The sequence below is a fragment of the Coregonus clupeaformis genome, unplaced genomic scaffold (assembly GCF_020615455.1).
Source record: "Coregonus clupeaformis isolate EN_2021a unplaced genomic scaffold, ASM2061545v1 scaf1005, whole genome shotgun sequence".
In the NCBI taxonomy this organism is placed as follows: Eukaryota; Metazoa; Chordata; class Actinopteri; order Salmoniformes; family Salmonidae; genus Coregonus; species Coregonus clupeaformis.
In genome coordinates, this window is record NW_025534459.1 from 105316 (window position 1) to 122414 (window position 17099).

The 17099-nt window shown below is 40.1% G+C and overlaps 1 protein-coding gene across 1 annotated transcript; it reads right to left on the reverse strand.

The window, feature by feature from the left end:
• Positions 1-1537: 1537 nt before the first annotated feature.
• Positions 1538-12403, reverse strand: LOC121548722. The gene is made up of 10 exons (XM_045217317.1): positions 12270-12403; positions 12083-12152; positions 11846-12000; positions 11700-11763; positions 11227-11327; positions 10968-11034; positions 10598-10879; positions 2036-2238; positions 1765-1831; positions 1538-1665 (listed from the first exon to the last, which is right to left on the reverse strand). Exons 3-10 carry the CDS (start codon positions 11876-11878, stop codon positions 1538-1540), a joined length of 945 nt encoding a protein of 314 aa, XP_045073252.1. The 5' UTR covers positions 11879-12000; positions 12083-12152; positions 12270-12403.
• Positions 12404-17099: the final 4696 nt, after the last annotated feature.

Consider the following 17099-nt stretch of genomic DNA (forward strand, 5'->3'; position numbering starts at 1 on the left):
AATCACAAAATGTAATAATCATCAGAAAATGTACTTTCTGCAATTGATTTCAGTTATAGTCATTGGATGCATTAAAAAAGGACCACACATTGTGTATGGTGCTCAGTGAAACATGGAAAGTATCAGAATCAATATCAGTATTTATGCAATAGCAGTATTTATGCAATACTGTTTACACACTTCTTTATCTTATAAGGGGAGTCTTCTGGTCGTCTGTAGGACATACAATGGAGGGTCAAAAACCACAGCAGATAATGTCAGAACAGCTTGTCTCCTGAGAAGAGATTAACATACTGCATGTCAACTTCCTTTGGAAAGAATTAGATATCATTTTAGAGCAAGCAAAATATTTGATTTCTAGTTTATAACATAAAAAATATCATGTTCATATTACTAACAAACATACAAGTGTAGAGTGAATGTAGAATATAACAAAGGTAAAGCAAACTACCATTGGCTGTACAGTTTGCCTCTCATGAGCCCTATTGACTTGTGCTTCATTTTTAGTCTGAGAAAAATCTACAGGGTGATACAGTACTGAATTAAAACATTTAAATGGTGATTAAATGATACAATACCTCAGGACGTATGTCAAGCTTCTTCAAAATGTCTTTGACTGCTGCTTCATTGCGTGGACACTCCAGTAGTCCTTTGCTCTCATGGAAGAGACAGTCCACTGTGAGTATTACATCACCTCTGGTCACTAGTCTGCTACTGTCAGGTACAGTGTAGTCTGGATCGAAGGTGTGATGCAGCACTACCAGAATGACAGGTTTACCAGCTGTCGAGAGAGGGGATAAAAATAACAATAATCACGTAAAACATACATTAATGTTTTGAAAATGTTCTTCATGGATATTGATTACCTGGAATCTGCTTCAGTGCTGCTTCAATATCAGTCCCAAACCGAGAGACAATGGAACAGAAAGCCAAGATGACATCACTCTCCTCTAGTGACATCACTTTCGTTAAGTGTCTATTGGCAGTGAGATGATCAAATAATTTCTCATGAGACCCCAGAGTATTCCCAGTCACAACAGTGAAGATTTTGTCCATCCTCGACCCTATAGAGATACAGGAAATGTCTTAGGTAAACTAGAAAGGTTTGTCAGATCTTTAAGCCCCGATCACTCTGATCAACCCACAAGTATTCACTTCAGTGGATGAACCCTCAGTCTACTCCATGATAACCACTTTTAACATGGTTTCATGGATATTGATTACCTTGAAGGGAACACCCTGCTTGACAGTAGATAACCGTTTCAAAAGGGCCTAGGACACCTATTTATTGTGCAACATATTATATTAATGTTACATTTATATCAGTACTTACTTTTTGGATAGTCCTGCTGCAACAGAAAGGAAAGTTTAGTTCCCATTTAAAAGATAATAGAAAATACTGTGTTAATTGTTGGGGGGAAAATATTCATTTCAAAAGTCCAACATAATTGCGATAAGCAGACTGTTATGTTTCATTCATCATAATGTCTATGAGTTATGAGGTAACTCTATTAGTTATTAAACATCAACATAATGCCTAGAAGAAAACAGTCATAGATGGAGCCTTTATGCCAACCTGTTTAGGTTGGCTTGTAATTGCAGAGTTCTTGGGACCTGGAGGGCGTTTGTCAACTCCAGTGTTGATGTTAGCATCGTTAACAGCATCTAAAAAAACAATAGCAAAAACCAGCAGTGAGTGAGGACTGAATGACAATGCATAGCCTAAACAAAGTGTCAAAATGAATCCCCATATGCTGACTGTACCTTCAGGTGGATGTGAAGCAGCGGGCGGGATCTGTCTGGTCTTCTCTGGAGCAGCAGGCTTACTTGTCTAGAAAGGAGAGGTTGTTACTCATTGATCCAAAACAATGACCAATAAATAATAATTTATTCAAATACTAGTTTTAAATTACTACTATTATTATAGACAATTGCACATTCCCTAATAAAATATTTTTGGTGTGAAATCTCTGCTGATGCATGTGTATTGTACTTAATAGTAAGTTGTTTACTGACAAGAATAAGGATGAACTACCTTTGGCCGTATTTCTGGCCTGTCCAGAATCTTTCTAATTGCTTCTTCATTGCGTGGACAGTTCAGTAGTCCTTTGCTCTCATGGAAGAGACAGTCCACTGTGAGTATTACATCACCTCTGGTCACTAGTCTGCTACTGTCAGGTACAGTGTAGTCTGGATCGAAGGTGTGATGCAGCACTACCAGAATGACAGGTTTACCAGCTGTCGAGAGAGAAACAAAATGTCAACATCAACGATAGAACTGGATTAGTACAGTGACAATTGCTAAATATAGTGTGACAAGCATAAATTACTGTTGCAGAGGAATATCATTTCGATGAAAATATAGTGCTGAACTTATAGGGGCAATGTGTAGTTGCTACATCCCCTTTTGGTCTTACAAATTAATTATATATACCCATTGATTCTTGAAGAATATACAGTAACTTATAAATACCGTAGATGAACTGTCATACTCCATCAGAATATCGTATCTGAAGATTATGCCTTTGTTAAATGTTTTTCATGACGAAATGGAATGTTGGTTGTTCAGGCCAGAGGGGGGATGTTTTATGATGTTAGTTGAAATGTGCCGCTTGGAGGGTGACGCCCGAGGGGGGACTGGTGATTGGCCAGAAGAGGGGGTAACCCTTATTTTGGTATTGTCTATATAAGAAGGGTTTTAGACAATAAACCCCAGAGCGGTTATTATAATTCGAGGCAACTGCTCTCCAGACAACGCGTGTCTGTAAACTCATGCTGAAGCTTGTGGTCTGAATAAACCTTATGATCAATGTTCAGTATGAGCAGACTCCTTTTGTTCATCAGCAATAATGACCACCATTCATCATATACGACAGAATGGCGAGCTAGCCAGGAGGGATGATGCAATCCTTCTTTGCTGCATTTGGAGTCGCCAAGCTAACTCAAGCTAACTTCGGTCTGGAGTCATGACCCGACCAAACACAGCTAAGTTGTTGGTTTTGTTACTGCTTGTGTACACTGGAGGAATGTACCCTTATGACCGTGCCTCAGGTGGTGTTTTTGCTGATGACTGGGGTCTGGCTAATCATTATGAAATTTTAGAAACAGTGCAAAGGTGGTTAGAGTTTATGGATTGTTTATAGAGATGTGTTGCTTGAATAGTAAGTCAAGAACAGTCGGGGCCAAGATATGTATACAATTTTAGAGCATTGCAGGTTTAGATAAGCCCTCGTGACGAGGCGACCGCATGGTGGGCCAAAATCCTGGAAGGGCGTTAGGACTTTTCAGGTCAGTCTTGGACTGGGGTTTGGTTGAAAATTTATTGGGGATGGCTTGCTCAACTTCTGTTCGACGGGATAGTTGCATTGGGGGGGATCGCTCACTTAAATAGCCTTACCCACGGCAGAATAAATTTAGGGCAAACGAAACAGTACTCAATTAAAGGAACGCAATGCTGGGTTTTGTTACATGTTGTAGGCCGCAGTTAGCGAAAGGCTAATGCTAAAGGCTAATTGTGTTGCGTGCTACATGATAATCTCAACCTTAGAGGTCCACTGCGATGGATTCAAGCCTCTTAAACTTGTTTGTATGTGGTGGAACTGAAAGTTTTACGCAAATGTGAGCTCTGTTATGTGTAATTGTGTGAGTATAACGTATAAAATAGTGACGCTGTAGCGTAATGCTATCGGTCTATTGTGTGGTAAGCATGGGCTTAAGGGGATGTGCGCATGCGTGTGATTTTACGGGGCTAAAACTACAACATGTGTTTATGTGCTAAGCCTACAAAACACGGCATTATGGGTAAGGGTCCTAGGTCCCATTTGGGGGGGTCTGAAGGGGAAAATAGCCACCGAATAGAGAGTTTGGAAAAATCTCCTAGGTGTTAAACGGCTGTTGTTCGAACGTGAAACTATTTGGCGAGATGTAGTAAAGTTATAAATCAAATATATGTTGACGGAGTATAATTAATTAAATTAAAAGACGATTAAAATTAAATGAAATGTTTTGGAGCTATCTATTTAGTAAATGTATGGGCATGTGTTTAATTTTGCGACACTACACTACAGAAAGGGGAGTTTATGGCACGAGATTAGGGAACGTTTTGTTTTACGGCACTAGACGGCACCACGATGGGATGCTGAAACTCAAGCATGAGGTTAAAATGATATTTGCGCATGCGTGGGATTCTGTAAAACAACACATTGGTTAAACTGCAGGGGGAGACAGAGGAACACAGACGACGGAACAAATACGCATAAAGAGATTTTAACACGAATCTTATAAGTTTAAACGGCGGTGGGTTAAGATGAAACTTGTTTTGGGACCTATTGAATTTATAAATTAAATATATTATAATGGATTATAATGGATTGAATTAAATAATTAAATAACGGATTAAAATAATGTTTTTGAGCGATCTATTTAGTTCTGAGTTTAGTCTTAGAGTGAATAATGTAGAACGAATGAATATTGAATGGTTGGAAATACTCAGTGATGGCATTAACTACTAAAATGTGATTCTGTGTCTCTGTTTTTTCCTGTCATATGAGTGGAGCGATACGATACGACAGGAGAGAGGAGGGGTTAACGTGTGACTGACGTGCGTCACGTGACAAGGTGTGACGAGGCAGAGTCAGACGAGAGGATCAGATCAGGCTAGTGCACAAAATCATCCTAACAAGATATGTGATGTTATGACAATTTTACATCGGCTTGGCAAATACTATTTCATTAAAAGTTGTATTTTGGTGGCTCTGTGTATCACTGGGGTTTGATTACAGATGTGTTGGGAATCCAGGATGGATTGAGGATTCTTCTGTAAATTTATGATAATTAGGGGTTATAGAGCAAGGGGTTAAAGGCTTTGTTTATGGGTATTTTAGTCTGAAGATGACTAACTTGCATTTACTTGCAGTTGATGGGTTGTGGTAATATAGCCACCACTAATTGATAAATTGGTGACATAGAATATAGGAATAAAATAATTGTTTTAAATTATTCATAATTTTTGATTGAGGTTTTAATTGGTTTTTTATTTTTAATTAAAAGGGTTTTTGAATAAGGCATTTAATTGAATTTTTTAATATTCATATTTTATTTAATTTGATTTTTTTTGGGGGAGGAGGAAAAAAAAAAAAATTTTTTTTTTTTTTTTTTTTGGGGTTGTTAGGGTTATATTAATAATTTAAGGGGGGAAGCCAGAGGCTATACAGTCTAGAATAACATAGTTCACAATAAAGGAATTTAAAAGGGTTGATATAGGGGAAAATTGACTAAAATAGTAATTATTTAACTAAGGTAGTGTTAGGAGAGACTAATGGCAGATGTTAGTACACCTTTCTCACATACGGATTCAGCACAAAGACACCCACCTTACGAGAAGGAAGCTTTCAGTGATCATCTAGCATGGTGATTATGGCATCAGAGATGAAGACGAATACGAGCAGAAACGACGATGAAGATGAATTCAAAACTCCAGAAGGAAGAAAATGAGAGGTCTGGAACGTGAAGGAGAAGAGGATGATGAAGATGAGTGATTGATGAGAGGTCATGGGTGGAGGGGACTCTGTGATCAGAGGGAAGTGGCAAGAGAGGAAAGAAGAAATGGATACTAGAGATTTGATCTCTGATGAAAGTTGAAGGTACAAGAGCAAAGAAGAAATGGAGAAGTGGAAGAAGTAACACGACTGGATGAAGACCTCAAGAATTGAAGGAGAAGAATAATACAGTGAGGCCAAAGGAAAGGCCACTGGTAAGAAGATGATATTTCAAGAACAGAACTTAGAAGATAACCGTTTGAAGAATACTGATAGGTCCACAACGAGAAGAACCGGACGAAGAAAACTCAATCAAAGACAACTTATAACTGGTGGTGGAGAAGAAGAAAAGAAGTGTTGGTTATGAAGAATCAGAGTGAATCAAATCAACAATCACTGTTACAGCTTCAACTGAACAATATCAAATGCAATTGTATCAGTCAAGGGGGGTACCAGGTGTTATATCCACAGTCAAGGTCTGGACAGACACAGAATTGGAGAGGAAGAGAAAATAGCCAACAATTGAAGTAAAAACAACCGACCATTAGAAGTGATAGTGAATAGGGGAAAAACTTATCTGGGTTCAGTCTAAAGAGGTTAAACATATCACTCTGTAAAATAAACTAATTAGGTTAGGATAGGGATTGGAAGTTGTAAAACAGTTTAATTACTCTTAAGGAATCAATTGAGCTCTGCTATAGAAGTCAAATAGGAATTAAAAGAGACAATATACCAATGACATTGTGGGAAGAGATGCATGGTGTAAATTGAAGTGTTCAATCAGAGGCACACTAGACGACTGACTGTCTGGTAGAATATTTTAAGAAGTAGGGTTTTTGGGAATCATTTGCTTAAAAGATAATATCATAGGAAGGATGATAATGTATTAGATTACCTGTTGGACAATCTGTCTGGGAAAATAAACTTAATAGAGTGACTGTTATTCTGGGTTACATCCTGACACAAAGAGATTTGAGGTTAGGCTAAAGGTGTTTAGTCGGTTTTGCCAAGTCTGTGTGTAATGAGTCAGAAGCAGGTGGGGAACTTTCCCAATCACATAGTCTAAACATTTGGTGGTAGGGGATTTTGTGAAAATCAGGGGAAAAGGTTTTAAATGTTATGAGAGAAAAGATTAGATTAAAATAAGTTAGGAGTAGATTAGGGTTGGAAGAACTCTGAGACAGTAAGCTAAGTTTCAAAGTTAGTAGTAAGACAGAGAGAGAACAGTGAGGAAGGACATTTTAAAGTTTAGTGGGAAGATATGGTAGGAGTTTAAATCGGTTAGGAGCAGATGCATTGAGAAAGTATGTGTTGCTGAATGATTTGAGGGTGATTGAGTATCTATATTTACAGTTTCCAGTAGGGAGATCAAGGTCATTATAGGTGTATTTTGTGTAATCAAAAGTTTGAAAGTCAGGGATTTAGAGATAGGACTGAGATTTGGGGGAAAAAGTGACACTAGTGGGGATGGATGGAAGTACAAGGAAAGAGTTCAAAGTCTTAGGGGAAAACTGGGGGAAAACTAGGAGTAAATAAGGACATTAACACTTCAGTCTATTAGAACAACAGGGAGAAGCAATTTAACTCTTTCAACATTGATAGGTATTAAAGTCATAAATATATTGCATTTGATTATAAGGGAACCAATACAGCATCAATTATAGGGGGAAAATACTGTTATTAGGGTTAGGAGAATAATAATTATAATATGCCATTTAGGATGATGACGTTTCTTTCACAGAGAGAGAGAGAGAGATAATTAGGGAGAATATGTGTATTTATCTAGTGAAAGCATTAAAATTTGTTTTGGTTAAGAATTATTGGTTAAAGGGTTATGTAATGTGTAAGGTAACGCTTATAATGGAAGATTTGAAGTCTGTAGAAGTTTCCACAGTCACAGAGGGAGTTAAGGATAAGTTTATTACAGTAGTCACTCAAACAGTAAATAATACACAGGGGATATGGGTAGCTTTTCCACTAGAAGGAATTAAGGGTTTTAATTCATCAACTAAATCAACAACGTTAATGGTAACTTTGGGAAGGGATTAAGGATACGATGGTAATAGCAAATGTAGGAAGGATGACAACAACTGTTCTGAAATTAAAGGAGGCAGCAAGAGAGACTCAGGGGTTTAGGTTACTACGAATAGGGTTAAAAAGTAGAGCAGATAGTAGTAGAGAGCAATATAGATTAATCTGAAATGGAGAAGAGAGATTCATCATGGAAGCTGCAGGATGGGGTCTTTTGATTTTGATGACAGAGGGGGGGGGTATCTAATCAGTACTGCTCGTTCCTCTGTTGTGAAAGTTAGAGATAGATTAACTCATTCTGTAAGAATCAGTGAGGAATCTTGAGGGTTGATGTCTGTTGGGGATGCCAGCCCAAGACGTGTTAGACGGTCACGCGGCCTCTGTCGGGTATGGGTTAGAGTTATGCTTTGTCATGACTGTGGTATCGGCAACAGTCATTGACCGATAAAATAATGTTGTTGTCAGAACAGTGGTTTAAGCCTAGGGTTTAAGTGTTCTTGGGTAAATGGATTACCCTATGGGAATTGTTAGATGGAAAGTAAAGTCAGGTAACAGTGGAAACCTGAAGTATTCAGGTGAACCAGTGAAGATAAAAGTTGTTGTTGTTCTAATAAAACATATGAGGTAAGGGGTATGTTTATGGGAATATCAGAGTGTGATGAGTATAGGATAACCTTGGATAAGTAATGACAAATAATAGGTTACTTTTTATATATCAGGTAGTAAGAAGAGCAGGACTTTGATGGTTAAAAGATTAGCTTTTGACTGACAATGTGACTATGGGAATTTTAGAGATATTTGGTGGGTTTGTGATGATAGAGTATATTCTTACCCTATGGGGGATAGGATGTTGTTACAGGTCAACGTTTAAGCTTCCATATGAGGTTTTTACCATTAAAAGAGGAGTGGTACCAACACAGAAATCTGAAGCTAGGGTTGAAAATGGGGTGAAAAGAGACATGGCTACATGTCATAGTCGTCAAGCCTGTCATTGAAGGGTAAGTCTAAGGGAGAAGGGGGGACTTCATTCATGGTATGGTGTAACATTTGGGAAGATAATATGGATAAATATTAGTTATACTTTGAGTCCAGATAGTTCAGATAATATCACTGGGGTTATAGATGCATTATAAGGGAGGTGTTTGGGAGATCTGAGAGGATGCAAGATCAATTAGGCCAGTAGGGGCAGTGATGGGTCAGATTTTAGTTTCAGCTTTGATAACACTGTGATGTTTGTAATTTGTTACTGATCTTTGAGAAAGTTATGATATTGAGATAGGTTGGAGAGTGATTCCTGGAGACAACACTCCGATGCCGGTGTTGACTGTTCCTGATCTGGATAAAGATGGATGGACTACTGATGGATAAATATCATTTTTTTTATGAGTTGATTATTTTTCGAATTTTTTTTCAATAGTAGGGTGATGTTGGTATGATTTATGAATCAAGGGGGGGATAGGTTAATGTGATTCATACATCATTTATAGGTCATTTTTATATTCTTAAATTGATGTTGAGGTTTAATTTGAAAATGTTGTTTTGCAAAAGATACTGTTTGGTCGTTTATTTTCTTGTCATTCCAGAAGCATTTGGGAGAACATGTGGAGATTGGAATACTCAAACAAAGACAATATGAAGGGACAATATGACTGGAGGAGATGAAACAAGGAGGGTGTGGCTGATTCCATCATCAACAAGTCCATTGGAAGAGGACACTACAGGGAGATGAAGTGTAGTGGACTACATTCCAGTGTTGGCAATGAAATATAGACATGTGTAATACATAATTGTGTCATATTCTTAGGTATTGATTTTAGTAGAATGATGTTTGATGTTATTGAATGCAGATGAGGATCTTAGATGCTTTTGTTTATTTCGGTGAATGTTTAGGGACAGAGAGGCTAGGAAGGGAGAGTTTCATTGTCCGGTCCTATGGGTTGACCAGCCGTACAATGGATGTTTATGGATAGGATTTTGTTTGCATGTTTGCAGGGGCTTACATGTGTATTTAATTACATCATAGTTTCAAATGCATTTACATGGTTAATGAGGTTATCTGGAGTACCGACGGTGGTTGCCTGGGGCAGAGGGACCGTGAGAGAATTTTACTGTCTTGATTGATATGGATGGATGGCTGCTGGACAGTTTTTCGCTCTTACACTCCATAGAGATTTCTTCATATGTCATAGTAATGTATTCACACTTCATAAACAGGTATTTCATAGAAAGGTATTTACACTCTAAGGGAGAATGTGTTTGGTTTAATGTTAAAGATACTCAATGAGATAAATGGTTAATAGTCATAATCTTATTCTGTTTGTTTTCGAGACGTTTATTTCGTCTCGAAAGGGGGGAATATCGTATCTGAAGATTATGCCTTTGTTAAATGTTTTTCATGACGAAATGGAATGTTGGTTGTTCAGGCCAGAGGGGGGATGTTTTATGATGTTAGTTGAAATGTGCCGCTTGGAGGGTGACGCCCGAGGGGGGACTGGTGATTGGCCAGAAGAGGGGGTAACCCTTATTTTGGTATTGTCTATATAAGAAGGGTTTTAGACAATAAACCCCAGAGCGGTTATTATAATTCGAGGCAACTGCTCTCCAGACAACGCGTGTCTGTAAACTCATGCTGAAGCTTGTGGTCTGAATAAACCTTATGATCAATGTTCAGTATGAGCAGACTCCTTTTGTTCATCAGCAATAATGACCACCATTCATCATATACGACAAGAACACAAAATATACGCTTGTTTTACTCCAATGTTTGTAAACAATGTACAAGTAAACAATCACTGTATAGCCTGTAAACGTGGTTAAAGCTATAATTGTATATCATGGATGGTCAGTTCTTGCGTCCCTAGCTCGATCTATGAATTTGAGACTGGTTACATTTCTCCAGCCCCATTCCTTCAGCTTTTTGGTGGGGGGACCACTTTGTTATTGTTAAAACTGCGGAAGATATAAGGAAGATTGTAATTGCATCAGATTTGTGTGTGCATTGAATCTAAATGACATCCTGACTGAATTACCTGGAATCTGCTGCAGTGCTGCTTCAATATCAGTCCCAGCACGAGAGATGATGGGACAGAAAGACAAGATGACATCACTCTGCTCTGGTGACATCACCTCAGTCAGACCTCTTTGTGTGGTGAGACGATGATGGAATTCCACATGAGACCCCAGAGTATTCCCAGCCACAAAAGTGAAGAATTTCTCCATCCTCATCATATTTTTAGCATTCTTGGGGCCTGGGGGATGTTTGTTTCGGCTTGTTGTGGCGTCGTAAACTCCAGTGTCCTTGTTAGTAGTATCTAACCAACAAGGAAACGCAGCATTTAGCAGGGATTGGATGACAATGCATAGCCTAAATAAAGTGTCAAAATTAATCCCTTTAGATACCTGCAGGTGTTTGTGCTGCAGCTGGGAGAGGCTGGTTGTTCATCTCTGGAGCACTAGTCTTATTTTTCTAGGAAGGAAAGGTTGAGACTTTATTGGTCCAGAATATTCTACACGTTTTCCTATGTAAAAGTCCAATGTGAAGGCACATTGTCAAAGACTTTATCACCTATGGTATATCTGTTAATGATATAACTCCAATAGCCGACATCTACAGCACCTCTTAGAAAATGTTAATCATTAGCTGTAGCCTGTAACCTACCTCTTTAGTTTTGCTTTCATGTTCAACATTCTTGGGGCCTGGGGGATGGTTTCCATCTGCTCTTGTAAGGTTGTGAAATCCGGTGTCGTCATTAGTAGCATCTAAAAAAGAATAATTAGTAATCCGAGTCTGTGTACCACTTGGTTTGCAAGTGAACAAGTTACAATACATAATCTGGAATGTATCATTAATTGAAGTGACCATTGAACAGCAGGAAATCTTACGGGTTGTAGCTTTAATGACAATGCAGAGCCTAAATAAAGTGTGAAAATGTATCCTCTAGATCCCTCAAACTCAACTCTGGACCTCGAAGCCAGTTCCACTGCGTTTTTTCATTGTTCCCCTCTAATCAGGGACCGATTTAGTCCTGGGACACCAGGTGGATGCAATTAATTATCAGGTAGAACAGAAAACCAACAGGCTCCGGACCTCGTAGGTTAAGAGTTGAATACCCCTGCAGATGGTGACTATACCTTCAGGTGTTGCAGCAGCTGGGGAGGGCTGACTAGTCTCTTCTGGAATAGTGGGCTTACTCGTCTAGAAAAAAAGGTGATTTACTGGTTCATAACATTCTTTAGAGAACATTGATGTGTTTTCATTCAGTATAGTTGAAATCTACCTCTGTAGTTTTGCTTTGAAGTTTTACATCCATGGGGACTGGAGGACGTTTGTTTTTGTCTTCTCTTGTACTATCTTGAACTCCAGTGTCTACATCTGCATGAAGCTGGTTTGGATCTTCACATGTTGAGTCTCTGGCCTCCTTGATGACAGCATCTAACAAACAAATATCCCCATGTCTCCATCAGTGCATGATCAGATGGCAGTTTGATTACGCGTCACTACTCATAATGCTTACCTTCAGATGCTTTAGCAGGAGCTGGAGAGGGCTGGTTGGTTGGTTCTGGAGTAGTACTACACCTTTTTGCCTGAAAAAGAGAGGTTGATATTTTTGGTAATTCAAAGACAAATTCACAGTAGGTTTGACATTAAGAACATCTCATAGAACAAGGCCATAGTATGTCATCTGTTGCACTTATTCCTACCTCTTCTGTTTTGCTTTGAAGTTCAACATCCTTGGCCCCTGGGGGAAGTTCATTTCTGTCTTCTCTTGCACTGTCCTGAATTTCAGGGTCTACATTTGCATTAGGTTGGCTTGGATCTTCGGCCTTGTTGATGATAGCATCTAACAAAAACAAATATCCCAATACTTCATAATAAGGCAATATGAAGGGAACACTGCTGCTACCTCAAACTCAAACCAAGGCACATGAATTGAGGAGCAAACTGAAGTAATTAGGAAAATCAGTAACTCTTGGAGGACGGTGAAAATTAATAAAGGTGCTTCTTTATTGTTAAAAGGCAAAACCAATGCATTTAGCCCTCTGCCACAAGGGTTTTAAATTTACAGACAGAATAATGGAGGGGCCTTTTATACATAACAAGATGGCTGGTGTGGTGATACTGATGGATTGTCAGCACTGATGGTTTGCTTACATAGCCGGTTAGGAGAACTAAAGTAGCAGGTTAGTAGAATTAATGTGGCAGGTTAGGAGAACTAACGTGGCAGGTTAGGATCATTAATGTAGCAGGTAGGAGAATGAGGTTAAGGTTAGGAAAAGGGTTAAGGTTACTATAAGCTCCACTCCGTTGATCTAAACTCAGCAAAAAAAGAAACATCCCTTTTTCAGGACCCTGTCTTTCAAAGATAATTCATAAAAATCAAAATAACTTCACAGATCTTCATTGTAAAGGGTTTAAACACTGTTTCCCATGCTTGTTCAATTAACCATAAACAATTAATGAACCTGTACCTGTGGAACGGTCGTTAAGACACTAACGGCTTACAGGCGGTAGGCAATTAAGGTCACAGTTATGAAAACTTAGGACACTAAAGAGGCCTTTCAATGACTCTGAAAAACACCAAAAGAAAGATGCCCAGGGTCCCTGCTCATCTGCGTGAACGTGCCTTAGGCATGCTGCAAGGAGGCATGAGGACTGCAGATGTGGCCAGGGCAATAAATTGCAATGTTTGTACTGTGAGACGCCTAAGACAGCGCTACAGGGAGACAGGACGGACAGCTGATTGTCCTCGCAGTGGCAGACCACGTGTAACAACACCTGCACAGGATCGGGTACATCCGAACATCACACCTGCGGGACTGGTACAGGATGGCAACAACAACTGCCCGAGTTACACCAGGAACGCACAATCCCTCCATCAGTGCTCAGACTGTCCGCAATAGGCTGAGAGAGGCTGGACTGAGGGCTCGTAGGCCTGTTGTAAGGCAGGTCCTCACCAGACATCACCGGCAACAACGTTGCCTATGGGCACAAAACCCACCGTCGCTGGACCAGACAGGACTGGCAAAAAGGGCTCTTCACTGATGAGTCGCGGTTTTGTCTCACCAGGGGTGATGATCGGATTCGTGTTTATTGTCGAAGGAATGAGCGTTACACAGAGGCCTGTACTCTGGAGCAGGATCGATTTGGAGGTGGAGGGTCCGTCATGGTCTGGGGGCGGTGTGTCACAGCATCATCAGACTGAGCTTGTTGTCATTCCAGGCAATCTCAACGCTGTGCGTTACAGGGAAGACATCCTCCTCCTTCATGTGGTACCTTTCCTGCAGGCTCATCTTGACATGACCCTCCAGCATGACAATGCCACCAGCCATACTGCTCGTTCTGTGCGTGATTTCCTGCAAGACAGGAATGTCAGTGTTCTGCCATGGCCAGTGAAGAACCCGGATCTCAATCGCATTGAGCACGTCTGGGACCTGTTGGATCGGAGGGTGAGGGCTAGGGCCATTCCCCATAGATATGTCAGGGAACTTGCAGGTGCCTTGGTGGAAGAGTGGGGTAACATCTCACAGCAAGAACTGGCAAATCTGGTGCAGTCCATGAGGAGATGCACTGCAGTACCTAATGCTTGTTTAAACATTCACTGAGATTATGTTTGCTTATCAATGCAAAATAGGCTACATTGATGCATAGCATATAGATCAGATCAAGGAACCAAGCAAGCAAGCTTCATTACCTACACAACACTCCCCCACCGCTATGGAAGGGATGATACCGCACGTTACAATTTATATGTGGCTCAGAGCGCATCGATTGTCGGAGTGCATTACAAGGAGCCGCCCCTTTTGTGACGAAAAACGACATTTACAATACTGCGATACGCTCCGTAGTGTCAGTCTCTGTAGGGTATAAATCGGCCTTTAGGCTTCGCTAAAACATTAGTTGTCAACAACTGTTATCCCCGACACGACAACTAGATGGAGCTGTACTGGTAGCCACAACCATACCAACTATCAGTCTCGACAAACCATCAGTATATAACACCGGGTTCAGTGACCAATCGCAATGGGAATACAAAACAAAACATGGTGTTATGATATCTGCTAGATGAATTATCCTAACCTGCTATGCAGGTGCGGGCTTAGTGATTTGGAGGCCCCATGTAATTTTTATGGGATTTATAGTAAAGACATAATTTAACTGTAAAAATGTATTACCTTTTATTGTGCCATGAACAAAACCAGTCATTATGTTTTCATTGGATTGTCAAAAAAATCTCTTCAAAAAGTAGGTTACTTTCGCACGTTCATCCAAAATAATTCCAGCACCGCCAACTTTCCTTCAATTCGCAAGTGCTGAAATTATCACTGAAAAAAGCATCCGAGCGAGCGAAACAGCGCCCCTCTGTCTTACTATATGTAGCCCATGTATCTGATGCGGTCTGACCAAAAAGAGTATGACATGCCATAATCTTTTTGACCAGACAGCATCAGATACATAGGCTACAAATACATGTCCTCTGCCTCGACAACAACGGCAGTGTTATCAGCAGCATCTGTCTTTTTACTAAAGAAATGCGTATTGCATCCACCTAGAGCAGCGTTGGGCAACTTTGATGGGGGTGGGGGCCACAACAAATCTGAACTCATCATGAACAATTATTTGATGAAACATTGAATTTGGCCTTACTGCTATTATCCCTTAGAAACGCATTGAATAAAAGATTCATACATGGACAAACAGATCAGTCAAAAATGTAATGATAAGTAAGTATGTTTAGAAGTGTCCTATATCTCAAACATATATGAAAGCTCTGAATTTATATATTTTTTACCGTGGAATTACCCTGTCTCTGGGCTCGTCCCATCGTGTCCTCTGCCTTGACGGTGATAGCAGTATTATCAGAGGCACCTTTCTTTCAACTAAATTGTTTAATACAGTGGGGGGAAAAAGTATTTAGTCAGCCACCAATTGTGCAAGTTCTCCCACTTAAAAAGATGAGAGAGGCCTGTAATTTTCATCATAGGTACACGTCAACTATGACAGACAAATTGAGAAAAAAAAATCAAGAAAATCACATTGTAGGATTTTTAATGAATTTATTAGCAAATTATGGTAGAAAATAAGTATTTGGTCACCTACAAACAAGCAAGATTTCTGGCTCTCACAGACCTGTAACTTCTTCTTTAAGAGGCTCCTCTGTCCTCCACTCGTTACCTGTATTAATGGCACCTGTTTGAACTTGTTATCAGTATAAAAGACACCTGTCCACAACCTCAAACAGTCACACTCCAAACTCCACTATGGCCAAGACCAAAGAGCTGTCAAAGGACACCAGAAACAAAATTGTAGACCTGCACCAGGCTGGGAAGACTAAATCTGCAATAGGTAAGCAGCTTGGTTTGACGAAATCAACTGTGGGAGCAATTATTAGGAAATGGAAGACATACAAGACCACTGATAATCTCCGTCGATCTGGGGCTCCACGCAAGATCTCACCCCGTGGGGTCAAAATGATCACAAGAACGGTGAGCAAAAATCCCAGAACCACACGGGGGGACCTAGTGAATGACCTGCAGAGAGCTGGGACCAAAGTAACAAAGCCTACCATCAGTAACACACTATGCCGCCAGGGACTCAAATCCTGCAGTGCAAGACGTGTCCCCCTGCTTAAGCCAGTACATGTCCAGGCCCATCTGAAGTTTGCTAGAGTGCATTTGGATGATCCAGAAGAGGATTGGGAGAATGTCATATGGTCAGATGAAACCAAAATATAACTTTGTGGTAAAAACTCAACTCGTCGTGTTTGGAGGACAAAGAATGCTGAGTTGCATCCAAAGAACACCATACCTACTGTGAAGCATGGGGGTGGAAACATCATGCTTTGGGGCTGTTTTTCTGCAAAGGGACCAGGACGACTGATCCGTGTAAAGGAAAGAATGAATGGGGCCATGTATCGTGAGATTTTGAGTGAAAACCTCCTTCCATCAGCAAGGGCATTGAAGATGAAACGTGGCTGGGTCTTTCAGCATGACAATGATCCCAAACACATCGCCCGGGCAACGAAGGAGTGGCTTCGTAAGAAGCATTTCAAGGTCCTGGAGTGGCCTAGCCAGTCTCCAGATCTCAACCCCATAGAAAATCTTTAGAGGGAGTTGAAAGTCCGTGTTGCCCAGCGACAGCCCCAAAACATCACTGCTCTAGAGGAGATCTGCATGGAGGAATGGGCCAAAATACCAGCAACAGTGTGTGAAAACCTTGTGAAGACTTACAGAAAATGTTTGACCTGTGTCATTGCCAACAAAGGGTATATAACAAAGTATTGAGAAACTTTTGTTATTGACAAAATACTTATTTTCCACCATAATTTGCAAATAAATTCATTAAAAATCCTACAATGTGATTTTCTGGATTTTTTTCTTCTCAATTTGTCTGTCATAGTTGACGTGTACCTATGATGAAAATTACAGGCCTCTCTCATCTTTTTAAGTGGGAGAACTTGCACAATTGGTGGCTGACTAAATACTTTTTTTCCCCACTGTATGTACAGTACCACTCAAAAGTTTGGACACACC